The 12,094-nt window shown below is 41.0% G+C and overlaps 1 protein-coding gene across 7 annotated transcripts in view; it reads left to right on the forward strand.

Annotated features, from left to right (window-relative positions):
* Positions 1 to 1,598: 1,598 nt before the first annotated feature.
* SMARCAD1 (SWI/SNF-related, matrix-associated actin-dependent regulator of chromatin, subfamily a, containing DEAD/H box 1) overlaps positions 1,599 to 12,094 on the forward strand; it is a 103,739-nt gene continuing 93,243 nt past the window's right edge. The window contains exons 1-2 of one of the 7 annotated variants that reach the window (XM_007495727.3): positions 1,599 to 1,829; positions 2,353 to 2,610. In XM_007495727.3, coding sequence (XP_007495789.2) covers positions 2,397 to 2,610 — 214 coding nt within the window. In that variant the 5' untranslated portion in view covers positions 1,599 to 1,829; positions 2,353 to 2,396. Of the gene's footprint in view, positions 1,830 to 1,917; positions 2,107 to 2,352; positions 2,611 to 12,094 lie in introns of those variants that run through there. The other 6 variants (XM_016422971.2, XM_016422974.2, XM_007495725.3 and 3 more) reach the window with 6 other exon arrangements.

The raw sequence follows: 12,094 nt of genomic DNA on the forward strand, positions 1-12,094 counted from the left end.
TATGGTCACACAGCTAGGAAGTGTCTAAGGTCATATTTGAACCTAGGACCTCACTTTTCTAGGCCTGGCTCTCAATCCACTGAGAATAAGCTTCTTGAATAAGGTTCAGATATAGACCTATTCTTTAGGAATATTACTTTAGGGAAGAGTCTAGAGGGAGAGAGATCAATTTATAACCCCCCAGCAAGATGATGAGGACCTAAACTAGTGGTGCTCATGTGAATGGAAAGAAGAGGTCTTGGTAGGAGAAATGTAGTAGAAATACTGTGGTGACAGAATTGACAAGACTTGAAAATTGTTTGAAAATGAGGGATGGAGAGTAGAGGATGACTGGAAGTTGTAAATTTGGTGCCTGGAAAAGGTGACAGGGCCCTCCATAAAAAATAAATGTCTTGAGAAGGGATTCACCTTCATTTATAATTTCACCATTTCTGTTATAAACACAATCATCCTTCTAGTCAACCAGTTTGCCTATCTGAAATTCCTAATTTTCTTTGAGGCTCAATTCAAAGAATGCATTACCTCTACAAAAAGCCTTTCTAGATCCAAACAACTAGAACACTTCCAAACACCTTTTATCTAATTTGAAAATACCTCTATTAAAATGTTTCCCTCCCTCCCTTCACCATAAACTGTGTGGGAGGGAGGGCAGAGAAACATTATTTCACTTTGTCTTTATAGCTCCAGGGCCCAACTAGGTGATTACTGATAACAAAAACTATACAAGTGCCTTTCCTCAGAGATTACCTCAAATTTATTCAATATGTAGTATAATTTTTTGCAGTTCCTCCATTAGAGTGTCAGTACTCTGAAGGCAGGGATTGCCTTTTTTGGGGGGCTTTCTTCACATCCTTAGCACAATACCAGGCATATGATAAGCGTTTAATAATTGATGTATTGACTTGACTACATTCTATTTGTATCAATTTGTATCCCTAGCATTTGGAACAGAGCCTGGTTCATAGCATATCACAAGATCATAAGATTTAGAGTTGGAAAGGCTAGAGTTCTAGCTCATTTAATAGCAGAGTCCTAGAAGCCCGCAGTAAGGGCTTAATACGGACTTGATATGCTCTAGTGAGGCTGGGGGCTGAGGGCACTTAAAATTTAAGCCCATGGACGGTGATTACTGGAACCAGGACTTTAAACCCAAAGGCCCGGACAGGAAGACATGTGCTACGGAGGTTATCATGATCTCTATTTTCTAGAAGAGGAAATCGGGGTTCAGAATAGTCCCAGGACTCAGGGCCCGGTGAAGGTACCACGACACGACCTTAGCTCTTTCCATAACCCCAGGGTGGAGGAAATCTGTCCTAACAAAGAGTATTCCAGTAGAGACTGGGTGTGGGAATCCTCCTAGACCAGGAGGGGCCTCGCGCCCCACGGCAGGAGCCCGGCTAGCAGTGATTGTCCAGAGGGAGCGGCGCCTGCGCCAGCAGTCGCGGGGAGTGGAGTGGAGTGGGGTGGGGTGGGGTAGGGTGTGTGAGGAGAGAAGGGGGTGAGGAGGCGAGGAGGGGAGGGAGGTAAGAGAGTGTCATAGCAACAGCGCGCTCCGGACTCTTTCCGCTCGCGGTCGCGGGTGAAGGGGGACGCAAGAGCGGCGCGTTGCGTCATCAGGACGCGCACGCGGAGCTCCTCACCGCCTTCGCCGTTTCTTTAGGTCCCATCCCGGCTGCCGTCGCCCATCGCCTTCGGTGTTTTAATCTCCCCATTCAGCTTTCCTTCCTCCCTCTCGAGGCTCCGAGACCCCACGTAGTGCGGTCCGAGAAGGAGGACACGGCCCCTGTGCCTCCCTCGCCCATTCCCCGACTTCCCCGGGCCAGCCTCATGTAGGTCTTCTCGCTCTTGCCCGCTTCCTCTCCGCTGGGTTTGCGTTGCGTCAACTTCCGGGCGGGTCCCCGCCAGCCGCCGCCGGGCCTCTCCTTCTGCCGGGCCGAAGCCCCTTTGTGTCCCCGCAGCCTCTCGTGGCGCGGGCTTGGCACGTCCCGCGCGGGGCGGGGGGAGGCCGAGGCGGGGGGTGGCCGCGCGTTCGGCGGGCCTGCCACGCCGGGGGTTGGAGCAGGGAGCGAGGCGGCGGGAGCCCGCGGGGGCCAGAGGTGCGCCAGGGTCAGTGAGCGCGTGCTGCTGGGGAGGGTGATGAAAAGAGGTGTGCCCGTCCCCTCCCTCGCTCCCGAGGCCCGGGCGCGAGGCCGCAGGGACACCTCCAGCTCCGCACTCCCTGCCTCCCCGCCCCCCACCCCCAGGCCCACTGCCCATTGTCCCGCGCCCCCGGGGGTGGATTGCTGGGGCGCTCTCCTCGCTCCGGCTCTCACGGCCTCTCTTTGTGTTGTGGTGGTGGTTTTGTTCCCGTAGATTATCAAGGCCAGCTCCCTCAGGGTGGTCGGTAGGTTTCCACCATGAGCCACTTCAACCTGGACCGGTTCCGCTTTGAGAAGAGGAATAAAATTCAGGAACAGCCCGAGCCAGCCCCCCAGCCTCCTCCTCCTACTCCACCTCCTCCTCCTCAAGTTGAACTTCCTTCACCTGTTTCCATTATTGAAGATGATGATCTTGAAAGGGGAAAAGGTAGCAGGCCAGGAACACCAGATTCAGATATAACAGAAAAAACAGGTGAGTCACAGCATTGCAAAATTGTGTAGTATCATTGGATTTGAAAGGATGGCATGTTAAGCACTAGAAAATCTGCCATTTTTTTATTCTTTCCTGGTCACTAAATTCATCTTAGTTTACTACACCATGGTCTAGGCCTTGGTGCTGACTTAGGAGTTATATACATCTTCATCTTATGATTCCATCAGGGAGGGTGAAGCCCTATTTAATATAACTGCTAGATCAGAATTATTGAAACTGAAGCAACCACCGATAAAACATATATTCTTGGTTTGTATCTATTATGTGAGTTTGATGAATTTGAGAGAGCACCAAATTTGGAGTTTTAAAGACCTGTTTTCAAGTCTTTTTCTACCACTTTGGAGACTACATTTTTTTCACCCCCAAAATGGGAATGATAATGATGATAATACTTGCAGCAAAAGTCTTGTGGAGGAGGTGACATTTGAGCTGTCAAAAACTGCAAGTCAATCTCTGCTGTGTTCCAGAGACTGAAAAAGGTTCTAGAACTGTCCTTCCTCCTAGAGATCCTCTAGAATGCAAATGGTATTTAAGGTCAATTGTTGGGTTTTCTTGGGGAAGTAAAACATTTGTTAGGAAAAAAAAGGGAGTCAGAACATTGCTAAATTACTTGATACAGAGGGATGGAAAGATAAAAGCTGGTGTTTTTCTCTATTCTTTTCTTCATTCTTCTGAGAAACTATTTCACACTAGTCCAGAGAACTCTTTATCAACCTAGATGGCAGTATCAGGACCAGTGAAAGTTTTTTTCCCTAGAATAAAGAAGGGACAATATAGGGTTGTCTGAAAAAGTGAGTTGAGAGTTATTGGACATTCTGAAAAAGACTGGATAACATTCTGCTTTGAAGGGGAACAGGATCAATTCTGAGATCCTCTTAATTCTTGATTCTATCATTCTTAGTTTTTAAAGCATTACACTTTAGAAAGGAGGAACCTAGAGGTGGAAAATAATTTTTAGGTGGGCTATTGATTGGATAGATAAGAAAGAGATGGAAAAAAATTTTTATTGTCCAGAAACTCAGCATTTCAGTTAAAGGGAAGTTTTATATTTACTCTGACCATTAATAATGCTGTATAAATTTTCAAGGCTTATACCTCCTCCCCACCATGCTTATTTGTATACATTCATTGAGCCTTCTTTTAGACAGCATTTAGGATTGAAAATTTTGGTTTGTTTAAATTATTCTCTTATCCTCATTTTTCAGTAGACAGGAATAAATGACAACAAATGAAATTTAGGAATAAACACTTGCTATAGTTGCAGGTCTTTTAGAGTTAGGATAACAGTTTTAAAACTGTAAGAGATATGAGGAATTTACTAACCTAACCCCCTCATTTTACATATTGGGAAACTGAAGCCCAAAGAGTTACAGTCACATATTTGATGATGTTGGAGAACCAAGACTAGAACCCAGATCTAGAGTCAGTTTTTTTAGCAATGATTTGTTAAAGACTCCACTCTCTTTAAAACACTGGGAGAGTATGCAATGGATGGTAGCAGTAAATAAGACACTGTAGATTTAGGTCTCCTATCTCCCTGTCTCCATTGCTCTATCCATTTATCCATTGTTTTTCTACTTACTGATAGAATCAGTAACTAGTTTACCTCCCATCCTACCTCCTAATTGATACAGTTTTTTCCTGCTATCATATGTTTGGCAGAATTGTTTCAGAGATTTCAACTTTGCATCTTTGTAAAGGTGGGTATCAAGGCAGCTGGTTAGTGTCATCTCCATATTTGACTCCCCTTATCATTATTTCTTATTTCTTCAATTTTCAGTTCAACATTTAAGGTATGTTTGTACTACGTAAGGTACTATGTTAGACTATAGATAGAAATAAAAAAAAAAACAAGTGTTTGCTCTGCAAGAGTCTCAAGTAGGAGTGGGGTAGGGGAGTGGTACCTTGGGTCTTATCTATGTATTTTTTTAATGCCTTATACCTAGTTGCAATAGTAGTCTTGGTTTCTGGGAGAGAAAATTTCCAAGAACTACTCTTAATTACTTGAGTGGAGGCTTTTTAATATGGTATAGCAGAAAGCACTAGATTTGAAATTAGAGAACCTAGGTTAAATCCCAACATTATTACTCACTACATGTGACCTTGGTCAAGTCACTTATCCCTTTAACCTTGAGTTTCCTGGTCTATAAAATAAGATTGTGCTATAGAGTCCCTAAAGTTCTTTCTATGTCTGATTATGTCAGTAGATGCAACCTTCATGTCATTGACTACTAATGTATGAAAACAGATAATTTTTTTGAACTATAATGCTGTGTGTTTCTATCTCCCATCTTGTAAGTCTCCTATAAATGTAATGCTGTGAAACAAGAAGATTTCTGGCATAAATTGTGGAATGGTGAGGTGATTGGCACAGTGTATGGTAAATGTGATACGTACAGGGACCAGATCTGCCATGCCATTGTATTGGGAACTTCCTGCATCAATGCAGGCTAGCATTTTCTCTGCATGGACTTTCCTATCCATGGTCATACAGACAGGATATATTAGATTGGACCAAGGCTTCTTGGCTTTGAAGCTGACTTTCTGTCCATCAGAGCACATTGCCTAAGTGTGATGATAGAATAAAATAATATCAACTAAGGATATGGTAATGATGCTGGATTCTTGCTCTTTGTCATTTTCTGATGATATCAGATTTTTCTCAAAATTTGTCCCTGATACAAGTCCTTACTTTAGAGTCTTTCCTTCCACATCAAATTATCTCTTGGTAACTTCAGTATTCTCATTGGTGACCTTTCCAACACCTTGACGTCTCAGTTCCTTAAATCCTATGAGTTCTATTTCTTCTCTGCTTTTGCTATTTACAGGGATGGTCATTCCTATTTCACCATCCCTTGAAACTGCTCCATATCCAGGCTGTGATACAGTGGAAAGAACACTGGATCTGGAGTTGGAGGCAAGACCTGGACTCAAATCCCTTCTCATATTTTCAGTGTGCTAGCTAGCACCTTCTACCATTTAGAATTTCTGATTTCTTTTAAACTCGGCTTGATTGCTACCTTTTCTGTTTCTGAGAATGTTTCCTGTTCTATCTGCTTCTGTTAGTTTCTGTTTTCTGATAGTGCCTTACTCCGAAGGCTGCCTTGTATCTGTTTTACCCTAACATTGACAGACATATACATATGTTTCCACACATACACACCACTTTATTTGTATATTTTCTCTGGAGAGAAAACTCCTTGCAGGCAGGAACTTGAGCTTTTGTTTATCCCTGTCACCTTGTACACAGGCAACTTGATAAGTGCTCATTGCTTGATTTATGTGACCTCAGGCAAATAACTTCTTTGGGTCTGGTGTTTTCATGTCTTCAAGCCCTCTTTTCTGTCTATATTGTCTCACTGGGTGATCTGATTTTCCACAGCAGTTCATCATCTATATGAAGATTGATTCTTAGATCAATTTACCTAGCTCTAATCCCTCTGAGCTCTAGTCTCACATCACTTTTTTGAACATAGCATAGGTAGTTCAAATTCAAATTAATTGTGTCTAAAACATACCCAGTTCTCTTCTCAAATCCTCCCCCTTTCCCCAGCTTTCCTACTGTTATAAAGAGCACTACCATCCTCTCAGAAACCCTGGCTAACAACCTCATCCTCAACTCTCTGCTGGCACTCCTGCACATATCCAATCTTTTGTGAATTCTTGTCATTTCTACCTTTACCATCTCTTATATACATCCTTTTCCCCCTAACATAGCTCCTTGCTTTATATTCCTCTTAATACCTCATATCTAGATTACTGCAGGGGCCTCCTACTTGGTCTCCTGTCTCAGGTCCTTTCTCTACTTTATTCTGTCAGAGTAATTTTCCTAAAACAAATGTCTGACCAGTGAGTTAGTGAGCCTTTATTAAATTGTTACTATGTGCCAGTCAGTCATTTTCTTCTACCATTCAGGAAACTGAAGTGGTTGTTTGTTACCCAGGAATGAATAGAATATCCTCTTTGGCTGTTAAAGCCACTTTACTTCTTTCTCAGTCTTTTAAAAACTATTATCTTCTGTCTTAGAATTGATATTAAGTATTGATTATATAGCAGAAGAGCAGTAAGGGCTTGGCAATTGAGGTTAAGGGACTAGCCCAAGGTCACATAACTAAGAAATGTCAGAGACCAGATTTGAAGGCAGGACCTCACCTCTCTAAGCCTGATTCTATCCACTGAGCCACCTAGCTGCTACCTTCTTAGTTTTCTTAAACTTAACTCCTTTCCATATACTCTGATCGAGGTACCCTGACCTGTAGGCTATTTCTCTAGTGTTGTTCTCCATCTGTTGACCCCATGCTTTTTTCACTAGCTATTCCTGATGCACAGAATGCTCTTCTTCCATACTTCCATGTCCTAGCTTCCTTCAAGACTCAGCTCAGATTCCATCTGTAGGAGTCTTTTTCCCTGTTCTTCCGCTTCCAGTTCCTTCTGAGATTACCTTCCACCTACACTTAATATTTGTCTATAGTTATTTTTCATTGTTTTCCCCTTAGATTATGAGCTCCTTAGGTATCTCTCTTAGCACAATGCTTATTGCTAAAAAGAAGAATTTGGACTAGGTCACCTGAAATCCCTTACATGTAGAGATGGAATCAATATGCCTCTGAAATTTTTGTCTGACTAGTGTTCACTCATACAATTTTCTCCCTGCATCTCACTTCTGAAGCTACCTTTTTACTTCATGATCTCTATTCTCTCTATGCAGATTTCACCTCTGTTCACACTTCATTCTTTTCATTGTCCTCCCCCCATAGTCACCCATTTCAAAAAACGCCTGTTTTTATTCCTCTTGAAACTTTCGATTTCTTGTGTTTCAATCTTCGACCACCTCTATCATCTACTTTCTCTTCTATTTGCTAGTTGCTAAGTGAGACTGCAGAAATATATGGAAATTATTAGGTGAGTTCATTACAGCTTTATCCTTTTACTCATCTTTTCATTTATTCTTTTCTTATCTGCTTACTTGACTGTTCTAAGCTCCCCTGGAGCCAGCAACTCCACCCATATTCCTCTGTCTTTGAGCAGGTGAGAAGATTGAGGCAATCCTAGCAAATGTCCTAAATTTTTTTTTTGGTAGTTCAAAACTTCTTTATGTCCTTACTCACCTTTTTTAAAACGACTTCAGAGGATCAAGTAGGCCTCCTTGCAAAATATATCTTTACTTGTCTCTTATAAATCAACAGGAATCAATTGGGCATTTTGCGGATAGTGGGAATACAAAGGCATAAAGGAAATAGTCTGCTTTCAAGGAGTTGTTCTATTAGAGAAGATGTTTAAATATATGTAAAACAGATACAATGTATTTTTTAAAAACCCTTACCTTCTGTCTTAGTATCAATTCTAAGAAGAATAGCAAGAACTTAGCCTGTGGTGGAAAACTTATAGCACATGTGCCAGAGGGGACACTCAGAACCTCTCTGTGGGCACACATGCTCTAGCCCTAGCACAGGGTTTATTACTAGCAAGCCAGAGGGAAATGGGGCTGGCTGCTCCCTTCCCCCTCTCCGTGCATGCCTTAGGAGATTCTTACTTCACTTGCCCCTCTGCCCAGCAGCCCAATGGGAGCACTTTCTCTCTCCTTTGTCTGGGGTTCACATGAGGCACACGGGTTGCAGTTTGGGCTCTCAGTCTCTAAAAGGTTTGCCATCACTGGACTAGGTAATCAGGATTAAGTGACTTGACCAGGGACACACATCTGGGACATGTCTGGGGCCACATTTGAATCCAGGACCTCTTGTCTTCAGGCCAGGCATTATGCCCACTGTGCTACCTAGCTACCTTGTTATAATGTGTTTTGGGTACTAATTGGTGGGGGAAGATGTTAAGAAAAGTTTAATGGTCATGCTTTGAACTAAGTCTTGAAGATAGAGATGGGAAATGTAAGAGAAATGATGGTTTCTAGATAATAAGCATGTAGATATACATATATAGGATAAAAGCTTGGGCCAGACTTTAAATGACACACAATTATTTTTGCTATTAGAAGGAGATACTGGAATTAGAGAAGGTGGTTGACAATGATTGTACCTGTGCTTTAATGACACCACTAAGTCAGCTTTGGAGAATGGATTGATGAGGGGAAAGATGAGACAGGGAGACCAATTTGGAAGATGTTTTGTTTTGGGAAAGAGATTATAATAACTATTTTGAACATACTGAATTTGAAATGGTTGGGACATCCAGTTTGAAATGTCCAATAGGCAGTTACATTGGGAGACTAGAGCTGAAGAGAGGTAAGTACATATTATGCAGAGAAATGATAAATCCATAGTAACTGATGAGGCAGTATAGGAAGAGATCATGGCCCAAGACAAAATACAGCTATAGTGTTTAGAATTGTGGTCTGGAAAAGTGATCCAAAAAAGAGATTTAAAAGAAACAATCAGGGAGCTTAGAGGGAGAGCCAAGAGAATACTACCGCAGAAACATAGAGGAGACAATCTGCTGACTGTTAATTGCTAAGCAGGTTTATTATAGTAGTTTAGATATAGAGCAAAGAGTGTCTGCAGCAGTGTTAAGAGTACAGAAGATGGGGGAGAGGCTAGTGGGGTGGTGTATTACAGAGATTTTCCTAAAGTGAAACCAACAGGCCTTGGCAACAGCTTGGATATGGTAGGTGAGAGATAGTAAGGAATCTAGGATCAGGCCTGAGAGACTGAGGATGGTATTGCCCTCTGCAGTCATAGGGAAGGTAAGAGGAGGGTAGGGCTAAAAGGAATGACAATGAGTTCTTTGGGGCAATTTGAGTTTAAGATGTTTTCCTGACATTCAGTTTTGGATATTGGAAAGGCATTTGGAGATGCGAGATTGAAGTTCAGGAAAGAGACATGGGCAAGATATAGGTAGAATTGCAAATTATTAGCTTTAGAGATGGTAATTAAATCCATGGGATATGATGAGATCACCAAGTGAAGTTATATAGAGAAAGAAAAGAAGAGGACCCAGGACAGAACCCTGAGGAACCTTTGTGATTAGTGGGCATGATCTGGGTAAGAATCCAAGAAGAATCAGGAAAAAGCAATGTCCTGAAAACCTAGAGAGAAGAGAGCTTCAAGAAGGAGAGATTGATCAAGAGTGTCAAAGACTGCAGAGGTGAAGAAGAATAAGGATTGAGAAAAGGCTGTTGGATTTGGCAGCTGAGATCATTTATAACTTTGTAGAGAGCAGTTTCAGTGTAATATGGTTGAAAGAATGATTTTAAGGAGGAGAGAGAAAAATGTTTTTCAGATTGGGGGAAACATTTATAGTTAGTAGGGAATGAGCTAATAGACCAGGAGATATTGAAAATAAGTGATAGATTTAGAGAGGGGAAAACAGTCTGTTGAAGGAATATGCCTTGGTAAAGAGAGTAAGGCTACTTCATCATGTGAGACAAAAGTGAAGGAAGAGATAGTGGCAGAAGGCACCTGAATGATAAAGAGATAAGGAAGAGAGATCCCTATGAATGACCTCTTTTTTTTTTCCTGTCAAGTTAAGAGGCAAGGCTACTCCTGAGAAAGTGAGGGATTGGGGAATTCATGTTAGGTTTAAGGAAGGATGAAAAATTTTGGAAGCACTTCTGTGGACAGTGAGGTAATAAGTTGATAAGGGAATTTATAGTAGAATTGCCTAGCAGCAGTGAAGGCCCAGTTGAAGCTGTGTACATAATACATAATTGAATGCTATAAATTTGTTTTAATTTTTATTTTTAAATCTGTTTTTATTGATTTATCCAGGAAGAATATTTTGAATTATGCCCAAATATGATGATCAGTTTTTTTAAAATCAGTTTTTATTGATGTCTTTTTTACATTAATTTTCCCTAGTATCTTCCTCTCCCCCAAATTTAGCAGATGGATTTAGGGATAGCTGTTCTAATCCATCAATCCATCTGATGCATTTTGTCTATAAATATTTCATACTGAGATAGAAATGCTTCTGAAGTTTTGTTTTTTGCATTTGAAGTTAGTATAAATATTTATATGCATATATAAATAATAAATTAAAATTAGCACTCATAGACCTACAGTTATAGCAGATTTTTTCAAGGTAAATAATGACTTGTTTCTCTGGTTCATGGGCGGAGCAACCTGACTTCATAGACATACTTAAGAAATATTTTTTCCCAAAAGGATGCCATTATTAAAATAAATATATCAATAAATATATTAATATTGAAAAATAGATACCATTATAGAGCATGTTTTTCCCCCCTTTTTACTTTGAAAATAGAAATTTCACGTTGCCATAAATACCTGTGTTGAGTTCCTTTCTTCCTTAGGTGGTTGTTGACAGAATTAAAGGCTAATTTTGTGCAGAAAGCCCTTTTCCAAGATTTTCAGCACTGTAACTTTTTTTTTTAAACCCTTACCTTCCATCTTGGAATCAATACTGTGTATTGGCTCCAAGGCAGAAGAGTGGTAAGGGGTAGGCAATGGGGGTCAAGTGACTTGCCCAGGGTCACACAGATGGGAAGTGTCTAAGGCCAGATTTGAACTTAGGACCTCCCATCTCTAGGCCTGGCTCTTAATCCACTGAGCTACCCAGCTGCCCCCTATGCACTGTAACTTTTTTGTCTCACTTTTAATACTCATATTTACCATTTCTGATTCTTAGGACTAAATAAGTGGTTAAGAATTTTTCATTTACTCTTTTCTTTCCTCATAAGCAGAAGATGGTAAAGAAGATTACATTTTTATTAAGATTTGGGGGAAAATACACCAAGAATATTTGTAGCTTGGAATTAGACAGTGTTCTTTCCATATAACTTCCTTTTTTGACTTTGAGTTAGGAAATCTGCTCTGACTTTGGTACATATTAGCTTTGATGTTAGGCAAGTCACTTAACACCCTGGATATCCCTTTACTTATGCAAAGTGAGTTATGCTTAATGTTCCCTTAATTTCCTGTTATAAAATTATAATTTTGTGATGCATGTAACTGTGTATGTATAATTTGAAGTTTCCCTACTACTAATTCTTTAAACAAAAGTTGATAGCGTAATCTTTTTTACCATGTTTTTGTGACTCACTTTTAAAAAATTTTTTATTTAGTCAATTTAGAACACTATTCCTTGGTTACAAGAATCATATTTCCTTCCCTCCCCTCCCCCCTGCCCTTCCCTTAGCCGACACATGATTCCACCTGGTTTTACATGTGTCCTTGATCAGAACCTATTTCCATGTTGTTGATGTTTGCACTAAGGATGATCATTAAGAGTCTATATTCCTGATCAAATCCCCCCCTTGACCAGTGTAATCAAGCAGTTGTTTTTCTTTGGTGTTTCTACTCCCATAGTTTTTCCTCTGAATGTGGATACTGTTCATTCTCCTAGATCCCTCCAGGTTGTTCAGGATCACTGCATTGCCACTAATGGAGAAGTCCATTGCATTTGATTGTACCACAATGTATTAGTCTCTGTGTACAATGTTCTCCTGGTTCTGCTCCTCTCACTCTGCATCAGTTCCTGGAGGTTGTTCCAG

This window comes from Monodelphis domestica, chromosome 6 (genome assembly GCF_027887165.1).
Source record: "Monodelphis domestica isolate mMonDom1 chromosome 6, mMonDom1.pri, whole genome shotgun sequence".
NCBI classification, from domain to species: domain Eukaryota; kingdom Metazoa; phylum Chordata; class Mammalia; order Didelphimorphia; family Didelphidae; genus Monodelphis; species Monodelphis domestica.